The sequence below is a fragment of the Rhineura floridana genome, chromosome 8 (genome assembly GCF_030035675.1).
Source record: "Rhineura floridana isolate rRhiFlo1 chromosome 8, rRhiFlo1.hap2, whole genome shotgun sequence".
Lineage (NCBI taxonomy): Eukaryota > Metazoa > Chordata > Lepidosauria > Squamata > Rhineuridae > Rhineura > Rhineura floridana.
The window spans coordinates 40,620,102-40,639,841 of NC_084487.1; the positions used below are offsets into that span (position 1 = coordinate 40,620,102).

General features: G+C 42.3%; 1 protein-coding gene across 7 annotated transcripts in view; it reads left to right on the plus strand.

Moving 5' to 3' along the window:
- The window catches only part of TOM1 (target of myb1 membrane trafficking protein), a 34,994-nt gene that overhangs the window by 11,500 nt on the left and 3,754 nt on the right, over positions 1 to 19,740 (plus strand). For 6 of the 7 annotated variants that reach the window (XM_061638982.1, XM_061638987.1, XM_061638985.1 and 3 more), the window contains 9 exons: positions 640 to 774; positions 2,621 to 2,767; positions 5,417 to 5,533; positions 5,765 to 5,898; positions 6,002 to 6,035; positions 6,428 to 6,542; positions 7,235 to 7,355; positions 13,984 to 14,059; positions 15,633 to 15,695. In XM_061638982.1, coding sequence (XP_061494966.1) covers positions 640 to 774; positions 2,621 to 2,767; positions 5,417 to 5,533; positions 5,765 to 5,898; positions 6,002 to 6,035; positions 6,428 to 6,542; positions 7,235 to 7,355; positions 13,984 to 14,059; positions 15,633 to 15,695 — 942 coding nt within the window. The remainder of the gene's footprint in view (positions 1 to 639; positions 775 to 2,620; positions 2,768 to 5,416; positions 5,534 to 5,764; positions 5,899 to 6,001; positions 6,036 to 6,427; positions 6,543 to 7,234; positions 7,356 to 13,983; positions 14,060 to 15,632; positions 15,696 to 19,740) is intronic. The other variant, XM_061638983.1, reaches the window with a different exon arrangement.

Sequence of the window (19,740 nt, forward strand, 5' to 3'; positions counted from 1 at the left end):
TGCACAGGGAATGAAATTGTGATCCCACATTATATATCATTACTTTGAGTCTAAACCTGGGCTATGGCATACACCCAGATTATTTCAGGTGTGTGTATTCCATGCTTAAAAAAAAACTCTGTGCAATCAACATCCTCTGCCAGAAGAGCTGAATTCTGCAACCTTTTATATTTACTCAACTTTTATAATACAATTTGTCTTATTTTGCATAATGCATTCTCCAGTGTTTGCTATTTTGTGTAATGTATTCTGATGCTGCTAATCACGGAGAGGGAAAAGAAGGTAGGCAGGACACTGAAGCCTTTCAGCTGTGGAAAATCTTACTCAGCCACTGCTGTGCCTCTTGATATTTCATCTGACACAGTTTACACAGTGTTAAGCATATCTTTGAAGCTGTTAGGGATTAAAAAAAACCTTTTTTTTTAATGAAAGCTGAGATTTTCAGGAAACTGAATTCTGCACCTGATATTCTGCAATTTTTCTGTGCCTTTACAGAATCATGGCATTAACACGTCCTGCTTTCCCCCCCCCCATAAGAATGAAAGAAAAACACGTTGTGCTTCCCCCCCCCACGAGAATTGAAGAAAGAGAATATGCATCATAATACTAAGAGGTGATACCTGTTTTCTGTCTTTCCAGTCCTGGGCAGATGCATTCCGTAGTACACCGGACCTGACGGGAGTTGTAGCTGTTTATGAGGACCTAAGGAGGAAAGGCCTGGAGTTTCCCATGACTGATCTGGATATGCTGTCACCCATCCATACACCTCAGAGGGTAAAGCTGACACTTTTGTTCTTCTCTGGGGGTCTTTGTTAACCTGTGGTTGCTTAAAGGGTATAATGCAGACTTGCAAATAAGCTCTCAAAAGTTATTAGCCAGCAAACACATTTATTAGCCTGCTGGGGGCTGGCAACAGAGGGGTGGAGAGTTCCATCCCTCTTGTACCGACTCACTGCAATTCTATATCAGGCACAGAGGAGGGGGCACCGCTCCTCTCACAGCCCACTTAAGTTTTATGCTGGGAGCAGAGAAGGGACAGAGCACTTCATCCCGCTCACAATTGGAATTCCAAGCACTCCCCTGTATGCTATTCCTAGTTGCTCATTGCTGTCAGAGAAGTGCTTAAATACAAGGCTGGCATAATGTGAAATGCAAAGGGCCAGAGGTAAGGGTACTTGCAAAGAAAAAAAATCTAATTGGAATTCCAGTGTCTGTGATCAAGATGGAGTATAAAAATTGTAGTTGCTTCCAGCATTTTCAACAATACTGCATGCATTGCTGTGGCATTCAAAGATAATACAGATATTTTTTCTTCACTGTTTGATCGAGCATTGCAAGATTTGTATTCTTGGAAGGATTTTAAGGTGTCTAAATATTTACCTACTAGCTCATTTTTTATTCTGTGAATCCAGAAAAAATGTTTTTTCTCATCAGAAATAATTTCTACATGGAAAGGTTTATTAGCCTCAATATGGAAAAGGAAAAGAGCTTGAGTAAGCAGATTACTAAATCCTCATTTCAAAAGGAACATGAATATTTCTGATGTAACGCTTTGTTACCATGCATAGCCTATGAGCTATGCAGAGCTCAGATGTCTTGCCTCATAGCCACTGTAAGGCTTTCCCAAGGATGCTTCAGCTTCTGATCAGAAATTGCCCACATGGTTTTAATGAAGTTGGCCCAAAATCTCCCCCCCCATTTTTGCAGGTCCATGCACCCCCACACACAAGTGAGGGATGATTTTCTTCTGTTTTGGGGGAGGCAGGGGGCTTGGGTGAAATATCCAAGGGAGGCAAGTTTGGCTCTTGGTGCTTATGTTTCTTAAAGTTACAAGGTGGCTGGGTTTTCTTGCTTGCTTTAAAACTTCTTAAAAGCCTTGCACTTACTTAACAGCACTGCGGAGGTCTCCACAGCCTCCTGGACTGGCCGTCTTTCCCATGGACATTCCAGGAACAGCATCTAGGCCAAGAGGATGCAGTGTGTCACCTGTCACGGTGAATAGGGTACAAGGCTTTAAAAAATATTTAAAGTAAGAAAAACTCCTTGGCTACATCATAAAGTTAAGTAAGGTAAATGCCACCCCCTCAATCCCCTGAAAATTTGAAGTTCCCTTTCCCCCTCCCCAATATGTGGGGCTATCTTAGTTTCTCCTCCCTTTCCCCTGATTCAGAATGGCAAAGAAAAGCTGGCCTAAATTGTTTGACTCTACTATATTTTCAGTCTTTTCTTCATTAGCACAAGAACTAGTTGAATCTCTGCTTCAGTTTTAAAAGCAAGCAGTACATTGACTCTTACCAGATTCCTTAGTACACGTTCAGCAACAAAGCCTAGTTGCACCCAGTTTTTGGGGGCCTGTGGCTGGGATAGATTTCAGTGAGGACAATCTGTTTTGGAAGCCATGGGAAAGGATTAAAGGTCTGTCTGGAGAATGTAAGAAGCATGTCATTACAGCTCATTGCTGAGGGGGACACCAAAGAAAGCAGAAAACAGTGAGTAAGAGAGATTCTGTGTAGAACACTGCTGGATGGGTTCTTTAAGTAGGAATAAATACAAATATCGTTTGCCTTTTTTAGTTGTTATATGATCCATTTTCCCTCTCATTTTATGGCTTCCTCTCTAGACTGTATATACCTCAGGTTCCCCTTTAGGAGTGAATTCACCAGCAGCAGACTCCCCTGAATCGATAGAGTCTATTCTGCATCCTGTGTCTCCACCTGGAGCTCCAGCAACCCCCACTGATGCCCCCATCACACCTACACCAGAGCAGGTAGGAGCAACATGAGTGTAGTGATATTGTTGCAATCCATCTTGCCTGATTTTTTTATACTCCAGAAACTATTCAGTTCCCCACTAGAGATGTGAAGGCCCAGAAAAAAATTGGGGGGGGAAATGGGTTTTTTTCCAAAGCCTTTTTTTTTCTGAAAAACTGGAAAAAATGAAGAAATAATGGATTATGGAATGTTTTATTTTAGCATGATGAATAAAATGTTTCATTGAATCTTGGCCCCCCCTTTTTTTTCTCAGTTCTTTTTATGGGAGTGGATGCTTTATGTCTGCTTGACACTGTGAAGGACTAGCAGAGACATAAATTTTTTTTTTGGTTATTAATGATGATGGTTTCTTCTGTGTGTTTTTTAATTGTTTTTTGCCTGCTCCTCATAAACTGGCAAAACGAAAGAGGTTCCTTACAGTTCAGGTGTTCCTTACAGTTCAGGATCTTGTAGATCCGTTTGTTACAAAAAAAAGTAAAAAAATTAAAAAGTAAATTCAATATGTAATAATTGTTTGAATAAAATGTACTTTTAATATACCAAATGTGATAATTTTATGCCAAACCAACTTGTACATAATTACATTTGATGTTCCTGAAGTAACAAAGTGACTTTCAATCTGTAAAAAGTGCTAAAATTGCATTTTTTCAATTTTTTCAAAATTTTCCATTTTTTTCTAAAAGAAAACCCAGAAAAAAAATGTTTTTTTTCCCATGGCTTCAAAATTTCCAGAAATTTTACATCTCTATTCCCCACATGTAAAAAAAATTGTCTCTTTGAAGGTAACCCCAATTCTTCCATGGTTTTCCACAATTGCAACAATAACAAAAAATGTGCCTGTCAGAGATCCTGTTTGCCTAGCAAGGGTATGGCATGGTCCCCTGGTATGTAACAGGTAGGCATTGGAGGTGGGACAGGAGATGGAATATATGGGTGAAAACTAGGCACTTCATAGTGAGTAGGTTTGCTTACCTTTATAAATACTGCTTCTATGGTTATGCTGTGCAAGCAGGAATCTCTCCCAAAGACAAGACAAGTATTCTTATTAGCTGTTTTATATCTGTAACCATTCTATACTGCTCCTGTCACATGAACTAGGGTAACTTGCAACTTTAAAAAGAGGGGGGATGAGAATTAAAAATACTATAAATATATAGCTTAAAAAGAACTACCTTTCTATGGGAGGAAACAGTCCTTCATAGATTTTTTTTTTAGGAATTATCAGAGACAGGTTTTTTCAGTGCAAGTTGGCTTTTTGCAGCAGTATTGTGAGTCACTGTCAAGTGCACATTTTACCCATTCTCCAGATCAGATTCCATATTATAAAGTGCCTGTAGACTGGAATGGTGAGATCACAGCTTGGTGAGCTTAATCTGGCCTGCAAGCTATCTGGAATGGCCCATCAGCTCCCATCTTCCTTCTGATCTCAGCATTGGCTGAGATTCCTCTTCTCCCGCACAGCACTGTAATGTAGAGGAAAATCACTGTCTCTGAGGAGCAAAACCAGGAATTGTCCTTCCCATTGCAGCACTGGGCTTGGTGGAGAAGTTTAAATCTCTCCTCTCAGCCCAGCACTGCATTGGAATTATCTCTGCATTGGGTTGAGAGGAGAGATTTCTAACAAGCCCAATACTGCAGTGATGATGAGTAGGGTGTTGAGGGGAGTGCCTGTGTGATTCAAGACAGTGTGTGTGGTATGTGTGTATGTATGTCTGCCAGTCTGTGGGTGTGAAGTAGTCATACCAACTTTGGTGACAACCCACTTTCACTTTGGCCATTCCCTCCACTGGGTTGTGACTCTCAGAGGAATGGTCAACAGCAAATATCCTCCAGCTGAAAAAGGTTAATGCCCCCCTCATCATTTGACAATATAAGAAATGGAGGTGAGGATCCACCATATCCTATCATCTTTAGCATGTATAGAATGCATTTCAAGTGTTCAAAGCACCACATATACATTATCTTGATAGAGCAATATTGTAAGAACAGTGTTATTACTTCTCTATTGCACATAGGGGCTGAGGTTGTCCAAGGCCACTTTAGTGGCTTGCTTAAGGCCGCTTAAAGGTTCATGGCTAAAATGAGATTTGGATTGACTTCCTGGGTCGCACTTCAGCCATTATGCTACTCCTGGCTATCGTGACATAAGACTGGGGACTCAACACTCCTGTTGCCCAGTCAGCCATGTAGGTTAAACATACCTTGCGTGGTGCATGCGATTTGTTTTTTAAATTATTATTATTATTGTTTATTAAATTTATATCCCGCCCTTCCTCCCAGTAGGAGCCTGTCCATATGAATGCACATGAAATGCATACAAAACTTGAGTCTTATGATGAGGAGATGGGACAAAATGTAATTTCATCGCTGGTTCAGAGAAATCCCCAGTTGGCACCTGTAATTAAGGTGCAGAAACCAAGTGAGCATGTGCTTTGCTTGAAGAAGATTCTGGGTTTAACCTCCTAGCATCCAGTTAAAACAACGCTTCTGGCAGACTGGGGAAAGGCCTCTGTCTCAAATTCTGGAGAGAGTAGACCATACAGGGCTAGATGGACCCATAGTCTGATAATATAAGGCAACTTCATGTGTTGTTCTCTGGTAATGGAAAGCTCAGTTGGACTTAACATGTATGTTTGTGCTTTCAGATTGGGAAACTACACAGTGAATTGAAAGTGGTGAATGGGAATGTGAAGGTGATGTCCGAGATGCTCACAGAGCTAGTTCCAGGACAAGCTGAAGCCTCTGACCTTGAACTGCTCCAGGTAGGAAGTAACTGGAACACACATCTGCCTTTTCTGCTTCGAGTAAGGACTTCATTTAGTTCAACCCAACAACTGTTAAGGTGGACTTAGCTTAACCCAATAAAAATAACCAGTCATGCCAATGATCTGAGTAACAACAATGGGTTTTTTTGCCTTGGCTAGTTACTAGCTATTACTGCTTAACTTTGTTTGGTTCAGTTCTCACAATTTACATTCTCTTGCCATGGGTAGGAACTGAACCGGACATGTAAATCAATGCAGCAGCGTGTGCTGGAGCTGATTCCACGTATCCTCAATGAACATCTAACAGAGGAGCTGCTCATTGTCAATGACAACCTCAACAACATTTTCCTGCGCCATGAACGGTATTCCTAAATTCTTCCCCCTTCACCTGCTTGTTCCCCTCCCCTCTCACAAGCAGAACAGTCCATTCTCTTCCACTGAAGCTCATCTCCCTCTTTTTCATAGGTTCGAAAGGCTCCGATCCGGCCAGCCTGCTAAGGTGATTGAGCGTTTCTTCCTTTTAATGCATGCAAACGAGGTTTTGTGATTCATACTGCTTAGAAGGTTATGACAAAAACACATTAGAGCCATAGTGTACAGTCCTCAATGTGGTGGATTCAAATATTTGTTGTTTGTCTTGGGGAAGCTGATTCCATTATGTCCAGAAATGAGAAAGATACTTGGTAAGGTGGCCAAGTTCCCTGGCTGTGTCCTTCACATAGCAGTCTTTTCATTCATGCCACATACTTCTCAGGCTTTGGGGTAACGAATGATGCTTTCGATTTTCTTAATTGTTCAAAACACATGGCTTCCCAAAACAGAACCACATGTGGGAAGAAATGCTGTGAGAATCGTGTAGAAATGACAAGCAAATTTCCTGTCTCTTCAAAGCAATTAAACAATGCAGAAGATGCAAGCAATTTGATTGATGTGGGACCTAATGCTACCCCAGCAGAAAAAAAGCCTGAAGCTGCCAACACACTCTCGTCTCAGCTTGCAGAAATGAGTGAGTAATCTAGCTGTGTCCCTTCTGCCTGGGCAGCTCCTGTTTCTCCCCTACTCCAACTGTTCTACCTGTCTTTAGCTTCTGTAACTTTTTATCCTTATGCTTCTTCAGTCCTTGCTTTTAAAAATGCCTAGTTATTTGAATATAGAGAATATATAGAATCCATAATGCAGAACCAGAAAATACATGCTGATGTTCATAGCTTATTCTGATAGCAGAACTTGGATTTTTTTTGGGGGGGGGGATAGTATACAAAGGAGGCATGGTACATACAAAATTATCCTTCCCTGAGATGACACAAAAAGAATTGAATTAAATTAAATGTTAGACAGGCGCCATCTCTGTTATCTTTTCAGCGCCTATTGAAGATCTTCCCCTTTCAATAAGCCTTGTAAGTAGAGACCTTATCCCAGTCTGCATCTGTGTTGGAATTGCTTTTAAAGATATTTTTAACGCTTTTTTTTTTAAAGATGTTTTTAAAGATGTTTTATTTTAAAGTCTGTTTTTAAGATGTTTTAGTTTTTAGTGTTTGGATTGATGCCCTCGGCTTCCTTCTGGGATATAAACTTAATGAATGAATGAAATCTTCTGTAATCAAGTTTTTAGTCAGGTGCTATTATATCTTAAAATGCTTTGCTGAGCTTAAAATGCCTTAACATGTTACCTTGTTCTTTTATGTTTACGTCTTGCAGATCTGGGTTCTGGTAGCGTCAGTGCAGGGCTACAGTCCCTCGGCAATTCTGGCAAACTGGAGGAAGAGTTTGACATGTTTGCACTGACCCGTGGCAGTTCCTTGGCCGAGCAACGCAAAGAGTGAGTGCCAGCGCCTACTATGATAAATTAGGTTAAATGGTGAATATTGCAAAATAAATTATTCTAAGTTATGCAAAATTGCCTAATGTATCAGAGCTGCAGAATTCAGCTTTTGGAACAAAAGTAGATATATATCCACACAGAATTATTTGATTTTTAAGTGCAGGGCTGATTTTTCAGAAGACTGTGGCGCTCTGCCCCTTGATATATTTTCCATGTGCTTAAGTAAATTGCCATGCCCGAAATTCTAGTGTACTACAAGTAGAGAAAAATGAGAAATCAAAGGTACGTGTAAGATGAATAATAAGTTTAGTAAGAGATACCAAATTGACTTGAGGAACAAGCAAGCTTGCACTCTGCAGGTGCAGCTGAAGCCCCCTAGAGATGTGGGTGCCAGCCCAGAGCCCTTTGGGGACAAATGATTTCTATCTAGTGAATTGCTGTTAGATATTTTGTTTTCCAGACTGTGCTAGCTCAGCCCTGCTTGTGCTTAGAAGCATATTTATCACTGTTCTTTCACCAGCTTCCATTTGCCTAGGGATGGTAGGTTGTAGTGCAGGGGTATGTTCAGCTTCATAGCCACCTTTGATTTTCCATCCTGAGTTACCTTTAGTGGTGGAGTTCCAGATTTCAAGAGCAGACTGTTTGTATTCTAAAACAAAAACAAAAAACACCCCATCTGTTTAGAAGACTGGACGAGGGGTTTTTTTTTGCTGTTGTTGCTTATCCCCACCCCACCAGAACTAATGAAAGCAGGCAAGAGCTTTCATTAGCACTTACTCTCTCCACTTCTTGTTCTTCGTTGATCTCTTCTCATTCTCTAATGGCCTTCAGGAATTGCAGAAGCAGTGAAATGGATAATTTATTTTTAACAGCATGGGCCAAATGGAGAGCAGAGCTGTGTGTCAGTTTAAGAGAGTAAACTCCAACCAAACCCAAGATCAGTGTTTCAGCTAGTCTAGTGTTCTGTTTCACGGGGGCCCATACTGGTAGCCTGGAAAAGGAGACGAACCTCTCATGACGCACCTACCTTACATTGCAGGGCTTCTTTACATAACAGTGCTTATATTATTTTTATTTCATTAATATTTTCTTGTACTACCCCAGAAGGCAATAGCTATTGGTAGTTAGTAAGTAAGTAAATAAAATTATCTGAGGTATCTTAGAGTGAAATTTTCCAAGATTTTTGGAATTACTTGTCCTGGCTTTTGAAAACAAATCTCTCTCACACAAGAATGGTTCTTGCTATGTATTTTTAGTAGGGAATGAATTTTCAGCAAGGAGGGAGTTTGCTTTTTCCCTGCACCATGCTCTATACCTTAAGTCACACACCTTGTTTGCTTCTACTGTCCCAGTTAAGGTAATCTAGATTTTGTGAGAGCCAGTATACAAGCTAAAAGCACAAGATGTGAGCCAGAATGTAAAGGTGGGCCAATTTCAAGGCTGAAAGGGGAATCTATCCACAACCTTGTGCAGTAACAGCCACAGCAGTTCTCCTCCTAACAGCTGCACTACTTTCCCCCAGAAGACCCTTTGCATAATGCTATATTCCGATGTATCATTGAACCAGGTAGGGGGGGTTGCACTGGAGTATAAGGCTGTTCTGTTTTTCCTAGAAAACTCCCCTTGTGCAACAGTGTATCATGATGCAGCAATGTACAGAGTGGCTTTAGGGAGGAGGAACTGGTGGCCAATGGAGCTGACCCTTATGAAATTCCTAAAATCCCCTCCCCCTTTCGCCTTTTGCAAATAGGACAGGGAAAATGGGCAGGCCATTTCAGCTCAGCCCTACCAGAAACTCCCTGGTGTAAATCTCACCTCAGCTATGAATTCACCAGTTCACTTTAGGGTAGCTGCTGTTCTCTCAGCCATCCCTTCCTCAGCTTTTCCCCTTTCATCCCAAATTTGCAACATGGGGATTATTATAATTCTGACCTACATTTCAGGATGGCAGTATGAAGGATTACTATGAGAATTATGTGGAGCACTTTGCATACTCAAAAAGTGCCATATAAAGCAAAGCATGGCTATTCTGTAGAGGACTTGTGTGTGGAGGATATTGTCTTCCAATTGTACTTGGCAAATTCTATGGCTCCTCTTAGCCCTGTTCTTCCAAAATGCACAGATGAGTCTGAGCCAAAAGTCCCAGACTCGGTAACATAAGCTTGCAGCAAGTCTTTCAGTGCCCCCTGCTGATGCTAGAAGTTATGCTTGAGCACAAAATGCAGTCCACCCCCCAACACTTAGCAGACTAGGCTAGGAGCCAACACACTTCTAGACGCCATTAGCACAGCTCTTTCTGCTGCTGAAGGGCTTATAATATTCAATTCAGAGATTGCCCTCTCAAAGACCCTGTCTGATTCACCAGCTGAAGGAAGCACACCCAGACAAAGAGAAAAGATGCAGTGTGCATATACAAAGCTCTCCGAATGGTGCCCTCAGCAAGCTGTTTGCTGAGAACAGTGTGGTGTGGAGTAGACTTGCACAGAGAGGAGAAAGAGCGAGAAGCGAGCAGCTGACCTTGTGCTGAAACCCAACCTCTTGATGCACACTCTGGCCACTCTCCTCCCACCCTGGATAGCTACAGAGGAACTGAGCAGTCTTGTTTTCTCCAGCACAACCTGATCCTCCTGTGACGGGTGTGATCTTTTCGACAGAGGTGTCTTCTGTTTATTCCACTTCCTCCAACTTGGACTAGTGCTCCCCACTTCCACCTTTCTTGCCAGCAAACCATCTCAGGATTGGCTGTTCTACAGCTCCCCACACTCTTCTGTACCTCTGCCCCCACTCTTGTGGCTTTGCTTCCAGAGCAAGATCCGTTTTGTGGGCAACCACAATAGCTAGCTTGTGTGCCTTCTTCTCAGAGCCCCATGAACATCTGTCTGCAGAATTTCTGGCAACACCTCAAGCCCTTCTTGCCCTTCTTCTTCGCCAGCGGCATGGTGGTGACACTCTACTTCATCCTGGATGCCATCGTGCACAGCGGGCCCTTCACTGACGAACTCTTTTTTGAAAAGTTTGAGCAAAAGTGGCCCAATCCCTTGGTCGCAAGAGGGAATGGTTCCCAGTGACCATGGAAAAAGCAGAGACATGGTTTGGGGGAGCTCACTACTGGGACATCGGCATCCAAGGAAACTTTGGCCTTCCTGTGTAAGAAAGAATCTGCATAGATTGGAGGGTGATGGCAAGGGGTGGGCCTGGTGGTCTTGGAACTGAGCATACTGTTTCAGGAAATGGGGCAATCATGTGAGACAGTTTCTGCAAGATGCTGTGTGAATGCAGAGGTATTGCTGTAGCTGTCCATGCACTGATTAATTAGGAACAATTTAATCTGTCCAAGCCCACCTGCAATCCATAATAAGTCTATCCACTGTATCTCCTGAATCAAAATAGAAGTGTGAGAGGATATAGAATGTGTATTAGGGTCATATGCTTAGGTTGAACAGAAGCCTATTCAGGGTTAAGTGTATGCAACAATTCTGCAACAGCATAGAAAAAGTGCAGAATGTGACATTCTATACAGGATTCAGTTTTCTGACAATTCCAGTTTTCCCTTTTTTTCCTTTTTTGTATAAAAAAACCCCAAATTTGTAGTCCATGTGCCTAAATATCTGTGCTTGAAAGCATGGGGGCAATGCCTAAAGAAATCTCAGAGGGCAGAGAGGGGTGTAAATAAGATTTCCAGTGGTTAGGTTTAGGGCTTGAGTGTCCTCCACCATTACTTAACTCTCCCCATAATTAGTAACACCAGAGTAAATCATTTGCACAATAGGGGCTGTAGAAATCATCTTGGTGCAGAATTTATATGGACACAATTCTTTTTTTTAACTTACGGTACACGCGACCCTGTATTTGAGTTGTATATTAGCAATGAAGGGCTGACTATCATGTATATATGGGGTGATCTTTTATTTATAGTTTATCTCTAAGGTGCATGATAGACAGACACATTTCCTTATATAGTTTTATCTTTCAGTAAACCTTTGAGGGCAGACCCTTTTTATGCTGCAGGTGGGATGGAGAGAAATGACTTGACGAAAGCCACTTCGGACCTGCCTGAGCTTCTCTTTGAGACCACATCTAATGCTGACATTCACTGTGCTAGACCATGTTGGCAAAATTCACAGTGAACTCCCTTGAAATTTCATGGAAAATTGGTGCAACTTTAGGACTTGTCCCTTTTGTGATGGGCTCTCTAACTAGGCATGTACTGTACACATGTGTGAACCAAGGTAGTATAGTGGGAAATGTCTTGAGCATAGATATAGGAGATCCATGCTTAAATCCTTTGCATAATGCTCATAGGGCATGCTTCTGGGCAAGTCAGTGGTTCTCATACTTGCCTATCTTACAGAGATTTGCTTATTTATTTATAAAAATGTATTGCTCATTTTTCTGTGCAGGAGCATGCAAGGTGATTTACAACAGTTCCAAACAGCTAGAATTTAAAAAGATCAAACACCCATCCAACTAAATACAATTGACAAATAATGCATACCAATCATATCAGTAAAATTATAGCTATAGCCTGTCTTGATGGTTATAAAATCTTGGCAAAACATTTGCACCTGCTACCTAAAAGAAATGGATTTAGGTAGGTCTCCCTGATAGCACAGTGGGGAGGAGAGCCTGGCTTGGGAGTCCATAGTTTGTGAGTTCAAATCCCCACTCGTGTCTCCTGGGTGTCAAAGGCCAGCTAAAGATCACCCCCACAGTGAGTGTTTCAGGGGTTACGTGCCCTGCCACCTGTGTAGCCGTGGGCTAGCTGCATAGTCCTAAGGAGCCCAGTTGCCCCCCAGCTGGTAGTTGTGGATAAGGAAGGGGCTGGCTTGTGTAGCTGTGGCAAGCTGAGCAGGCCCTAGCCAGCTGGGGAGGACTAGCCTCGGAGGCAATGGTAAACCCCCTGTGAATACCGCTTACCGTGAAAACCCTATTCATAGGGTAGCCATAAGTCGGGATCGACTTGAAGGCAGTCCCATTTCCATTTCCCTAGGAAGGAATTCCAAAAATGCAGCACCACAGCCAGGAAATCTTACAGAGATGGAATCTGGAGCAGATTTCTGCAGATCTTCAGCGGGTGGCCTTTTTTTACATTGAAAAAGGGATTTCCTAAGGAACAGTGGGCTTCAATGAATGTTCCATATTTGCTGAATGTTCCCATGTGTGTTGCAGTAGTTAGAGTGTTGGACTATGAACTGGGAGACCAGGGTTCGAATGCCCACTCAGCCACGAAGCTCACTGGGTGACCTTGGGCCAATCACTGCCTCTCACCCTAATCTACCTCACAAAGTTGTTGTGGGGAGTAAAAGAGGAGGGGAAATTTGTTTTGGTTCTCTGGTTGCAGAATGCTCTAAAAGTCCTGGAAACAGCTGAACCAAAGCTCAGGCTTCCTCCAAACTGGAGGTGGGGATAGTATGGCAATCATTCATTCCCCAGTTCCAAGGTTCAGCTGAAGCCTAGTTGTCACACTTGCCAGAGGCCATTTGAATACTCACGGCAGCAAAATAGATAATCAGCAAATTTGTTTGGGATTGTTAAGGACAGGTGTTCTGTTTCAATATAATCTCAAAATTAGCAATATGTGGATCTAATTCCCCACCAGAAAATGTTTTAATACTAACTCTTTTCATGGCTACCTGAACCCTGGGCTCCTTCTGGGAGGAAGGATGGGTTATAAGTGTAATAAATAAATAAACTGTTCACAATTGCTCCTCTGTTACTGCTCTAGTGCTCTTTGTTTCTCTGTTCATGTGATCCTGAAGTGATCCCACCCAATCAGCATCACATATTGGACCTGATGATATCATGGTGCTGCATGGCCAATCAGATTTGGCTTTGTGCTTATGTCACTAAGAGAGAAGTCAATACTTCCTATAATGATCCCACAACCTATCATAGTCAGTTAGGGATTGTGCTACCACTTTTGCATCAAGCTTGAAAAAATACTGAATGGATGGGTGAGTGTCCTTTTGATATTAACATTTTTGCACAAAAAAACCCAACAACTTTTCAGCTTGATTCTATTGTCAACATGAGTATGGACAGAGAGACACTTGCTGTTGTGCTAGTTCCAGTGTGTCTCTACCTCTGTTTTCTAAAAACGGGCATGTGATGCTAGTCAAACTCTGCTCCCTTTTATTCTAAAACCTGATCAGCTCAAGTGCATTTTTTAAATTCAGCTTCAGACAGATTTCACAACTGAATGATAGATCAACCCATTGCCCCTCTAGGTGTGACCTATGGAAATGCTTTGCTGGAGACTTAGAGAGAAACAGTGAACATTTTGCTGTGGGCGGTTCTGAAAGTCAGCAGTAGGGAAGGGAGGTGTGTCCAGCTGAGGGCAGAGTCACTTCAAAACATAGCCAGAAAAACCATTCACTGCTTCTGAAGTGACTAATGTGCCCACACCTATATGTGTGTTGGCATTCACCAAATTTCAGACATTCCGTATAACAAAGCATGATAAATAACAAAGGTATGTATGTAGGAATAGCATGACCCCCAAACATGAATGTTTGTATCTATGGTTTCAAACAGGATGCCATATGCCATAATCTTCAATCCTGTCTCTGCTTAGATGTGCCATCTTTAACCTGTGTTTGTTTGTTTTTTGGTCTTTTTTTTAAAGTGTAAAGTATGAAGACCCTCTGGCCACGAGAGGACTAGCTGGAGCCTTGGATGCCAGGCAGCAGAATACAGGAGCGGTGAGTTCCTAACTGTAAAGATGTTCTATGAGCACATATATAACAGATGACCCTCTCTCTCTCTGTCAAACATTTTATAAAGAATTCAATACAAACAGAGAAATAATAACGTCTTAAGCCAATTATCAAGACAATAAGATGAAGAGTCTAAAACATTTCAATAACAGTAATGGTGCATCTCGGGAACAGTTCAGAATTTTAATTCACATTATCAGTAACAAGAATAATCCAGGATACCTGAAAGACCGTCTTATCCCTTACATACCCAGTCGATCACTGCACTCTGCAGGTGAGGGCCTTCTGCAGATACCATCTTATCAGGAGGTTTGTTCTGTACAATATAGGAAATGGACCTTTATTATGGCGGCACCTACCCTATGGAATTCCCTCCCCTTGGATATTAGGCAAGCGCCACCTCTGTTATCTTTTCGGCGCCTTTTGAAGACCTTCCTCTTTCAACAAGGCTTTTAAGTTGAGACCTATCCCAGTCTGTGTCTGTGTTAGAATTGCTTGTTAATAGGTTTTTTTTAATATGTTTAACTCTTTTTTTAAACGTATTTTTAAAGCTTTTTTTATGTTTTTAACGTTGTTTTGTTTTATTGTATTTTAAGGTCTGTTTTTATGATGTTTTAAAGTGTTTTTAGCGTTTCTGTTTGCTGCCCTGGCCTCCTGCTGGGAGGAGGGGCGGGATATAAATCAAATAATAAATAAAATAAATAAATAATCCAAGCAGCAACGATCAAAATGCAAGATGTAAAGCCTTAAAAACCTGCGGGTAAATAATAGTTTAAAAAGCCCCACAAAACTATAGTAAAATGTCAAAATAATTTTGTTGTGATGGTTGGGGCCAGAGGCAAAAGTGGGCAGAGCAAAGGATTTGACTCGTACCCTTGTACGCTGGGCTATATTCCAGCGATGCAGAAGTCAGAGGTTTTTACCCTCGCACACAGCTCTCCAATCTCCATCCAGGGAACAGGCATTGTCAGAATTCAAGAAAATGTTCCAACCAGGCAAAACCACTTGAGGAGGGCGTGGAGCAGACTGGCAAGGGATGTGGTCTAGGAGGGCCATGGCCTGGGAGAGTCTCAAGGGCCCGATTACCCCCTAGGCCAATACAATCAAGATGAAAGGCTGTTCTTTCATTGTAAAGTATATCATCTTCTTGAGGTTGGACTGACTTTGTGATTACGCACACTTCAGAACCATGCTTCCTTTCAAAGTCTGGGTTGGAAGGTTAGCAGGCCATCCTTCTGCAACTCAGACCTTCCCATCCACAGGAAAAGAAACTGTTTCTGTGTTACATGCCTTTCTGTCCTCAAAGGCAATGTAACCCTATATTTAGTGGTCATAGGCCATACGCTCAGATTGGGATTCTCACTCTGTGTTTGAATGTCTAAAAAATGACAGGAAGAAAGGGAATTTTCCAACTCTCTTTAATTTGTAGAAGAAGGAACTGCTTTCCTTTCTGAGCGCATGACCACTGCATCCTGGAAGGTACCTGCATTTCTCCCCACCCTGCCCCACATTTCCTACCTTTTATAGCTCCATTCAAAGCAAACTCTTTCTCAACTAGCTGGAGACAGGTGCTTCCACTGATGGAGCCCCGATCACAAACTGGATGATGCGCCAAGGAATGGTGAGAATGTCACTGCCAAGGAAGAGCAAAGTAGAGACTGCTGAGTAATGGTGGGGTGTTGGTGGAACAATGTGTGGGGACAGACAGCAGGCAAAGTAACGTGGCTGGGCTGGAAGTCAAGGAATAAAATCCATGGCTCCATGGCCTTGGGGAAGTGCTGGCATAATGAAAGTAGTGCAGGAGTGTGGAACATTCCCCCTCTGGGCCAAATTCCCTTGGAGGAGAATGGTCTGCAGCCCAAAGTGGGCACGGCTAACACCCAGAGTGAATGAAGCTAAAACACACGTATACTCAATTCACACACATACATCATGTTCTTTCTCTCATACACACATCTCTACCTTGCCTTCCTCACTGTGCACTTGAGGAAAGGGCTCATTTCTCAGTGCCATGAAGCCAGTTTGATGCAGGATGGGGAGAGGGGCACACCTTAGAGACAGTATTGGGAGGAAAGAGCAGCCTGCCAGGCTAGAGAATCCCCATGCCTGCCTTAGCATGATAAAAACTGGTCTCAACCCATTAGCACATGCCCATGCTGCTTCAGCCAGTAACAGTGCTGCACCACCATCCAGGAATCAATACCTCAATTATACAAAAAACACCTATGATCCTTTGCTGGTTTTCCAACTGCACTGGAGACTAGACATGTTTCTCCCACTAGGAAAGATCACCAGTGAGATGAGGATGGGTTGGAACTACTAGCCAGCTCTTATGTTTCTGTATCATAGAAAGGGATTTGCACTCATGAATGGAACACAGTCCGTATCCTCATCCAGTAAGATGTTCCCTTGCAGGATTCTGCCACCAATAAATACCAGCTCAAGGGAAACATACTGTAGCAACTTGATCAGCATCAGGCTGCCTGTCATTTTGATTTCATAGGTTCAACTTCAATTCACACAGTTGAACCAGTCAGGGAAAATTGCTACAGGATTAGAATCGCCCCCAATTGAGTTGGTTTGTCAGAGGTGTCCTCACATACTGTACCAACTGGCTTCTGTAAGCCTCTCTTCCCTCTGTTCCAGAAAGCTCTTCTGGGGATAAAGGAGATCTTGGTTGCAGTTTCTTAAACTTTCTGTCTCCATCCCAAACTCCACTACAGTCCCAGTTTTCATAACCAGACTGTGTACACACCAGAGTGTTAATGCACACATGGGTTGCACAGATCTGATTTTTCCATGTGTGCTTTTGTGCATGTTTGTCGACACATGATCACTTCCATTTGAATGGCATCTCATTGTTTCTTGGCCACACTAGTGGGCAGTGCTTGATGGGATGTGTTCACACTGTGTGGTGTTGACCCTGTCCCCTCAGTACTTCCTCGCCCTCCCTGAGTTCCAGAAACCAGAGGTCCTTTGTGGACATGCATGAAGCTGTTTGTTCACCCATGAGTGTAAACAAATCTTGAGATACAAGACTTCCACAAAACCAGGATTTCAAAAAAAGTGTGCATGTGTTGTGCCAGGCTGATCAGGATCCCATTGAGAAGCACTTTGCCAATGGAAGTAGGGGGTATGGCAAAGGATGGCACCCACACACATTTTTAAAAAAACACCCATATAATGCATTTCAGAACATCCAGAGTCAGATATCATGCAATTTTAGGTTAGAGTTTCTTTCATTACCGCATTATGTGCGGATTGGGAAAATCCGAATTAAATGGGGAGACAGTGAAGGCTGCCACTTGGATGAGAACAATGTCGTGGGGACAACGCAGAAAGCACACACACACGGGATGCATCAGATCCACTTTAAACTGCCATGTATTCACAGCCCCAGTTTGATGGAAGCAGGGTAGAAGAGCTTTACTTTGGCGGAGGAAAGAGAGGCAAGAATAGCTCAGGCACTGGGTACTGGCTTTAAAGGAATCTTTTCTTTCTTGGGTAAGATGGATTCTGCTGGCTTGGTTTTACTCCGCATTTTTCATTGATTTGGAAACATTTTTTCCTGCTTGCTTTTACTTTCACTAGTAAAATTGCTTAGTTCTCCTCTTTGGGGTTTTTTGGGGGGGAGGGGGTAATTGCTCATTGCACTTAAGAGTCTGTAAATTGGGGTGAGTTCTTGATTGCTGCTTTTTTAAAAAAAGATTTTTTTCTTTGACCAATTCTGCGGTAAAAGGGAAAGACCACACTTTTGAAAATTCTTATGAAGATCACTTTTTGCACCTTTAAGCAGTTTCCCTTAACTTGGCTTAGCACAGTGACCAATTTTGGAAAGAATCAGTATAGGAAGTGTGATTTTCTTCTTTTCATGCCTCAGTAGCAATGGTTCAGCCATTCACCTAAAATATCAGGATGTTTATGTATGGCCTTATGTTGCCATGATTTTTAAGAATGTAAGAAATGCCTTCCTGGATCCAACCAAGTTCCATAAGGTGATAATCCAGCGTTCTGCTTCCAATAGTAGCCAGTCAGTTACTGCTGGCAATTCACAAGCAGAGCGTAACGGTGAAGGTCATTAAGCTGATGTTTGTCTTGAACATAGACTATCTTCCATGAAGCTATCTTAAGCATCTTGAAGGTGGCATGCTGGAGATGGGCAAACACATTCAAATGCCCAAGATTCAGCCATGCAGCAAGGCAACCCCAGATGCATACATCCACTAAAGACAGTCAAGACTTCAAAGATGTCAGGTGGAGCAATCCTGGGCTTGCCACCAGACCCAAGATTTTTTCCAACTGAGATGTAAACATTCCAATTTTCTTAAGTGACAATGTGAAAGGGAAGGTCTAGATAACACTGCCTTTAAAATGAAATTTAGTGAAGCTAATAAAATGAAACTTACCCTTTAAGACAGTGATAGCACACCTGGTGCCTGTGGGTGCCAGGTTAGTGGCCCTTGTGGGTTTTCTTTAATTTGGTGCTTTTTAAAAAAAAAAAATTGTAGGTCAAACGCTATGGAAGGGCTTCTCTGAATGTGGGTGTAAGGTGTTCATGTATGCTTTCTACGCGTATGTGATTGAGAGAGAGGCTTGGGCAAAGAAGGATAGATATATGTGTGGCCTGTGTATATGTGAAGGGTATATGAGAGAGAGAAATGCATGTGTGGCTGTGTTCTGAATGTGTGTGCTGTGTGTGCAACAAAATGAGGTTGGAATGGCAACCTTACATATTTTTCCTGGTACTGGGGAATGCTGCCTGTTATTAGATAGTAACCCCATCATTTTTTGTGGGTTGGGGGGATCAGTATTGTGTGATCTCCACAATCGGGACTAGCAGGACATAGGTGACTTCCCACAGCAAGCGTAAGGCTGTCTGAGGGGCAGGCAGAGAAAGCAATAACTGTACCCTCTCTCATTTTGTTATGCCACACACCCCATGGCAGCCATGGTATGTCATGCCCCCATGGCAGCCGTTTTGTGACTGGTGCCTACGACACTTTCTCAAAATTTGAAATATGCCTGCCAGTCCAAAAAGATTGGTGACCCCTGTTTTATTTATATACCGCCCTCTCACAAAACATCAGGGTGCTGTACAGCAAGATAAAAACATGTTTAAGACAATACAAAACGATAATTAAAATGACTGGCTGCTCAAAAAACATCTTAAACAGCTGCATAGGCCTGTCGGTACAAAAAGGTTTTGGAGAGATGCCTGAAAGTCAAAAGCGAGGATGCCTGCCAAATCTCTGCTATTTAAGAACATGAAGAAAATGAATGAAGAATACCTAGCAGATCTGGCAGGCCCAAATGCCAGTTGACCCATAATTCTGTGCCTGTTTGAGTGGCTGTCGAGAGAGTGTAGAATGGCATTGACATCAGGAAGTGGTAGCAAAATGTAAGTCCACTTTTCTGTGTCATTGGAATGTGGTTCAGTATGTGCAAATTCACTGCTTTCACGTAATAAAATCAGATGTTTCTAATCCTCCTTGATTATGGAGGAAAGCTTGAATTGACCAGGAATGCAGAAGACTGCAATACTGATATTTTTGAAATGTCATGATTTTTACATCAGGATCATGATTTGACAGAGCTTGCTCTGTGATACTTGAGATTCACTACAATACATGGCAGCTTGTGACAGGCAGCTTGTCACAGTTCCCCAA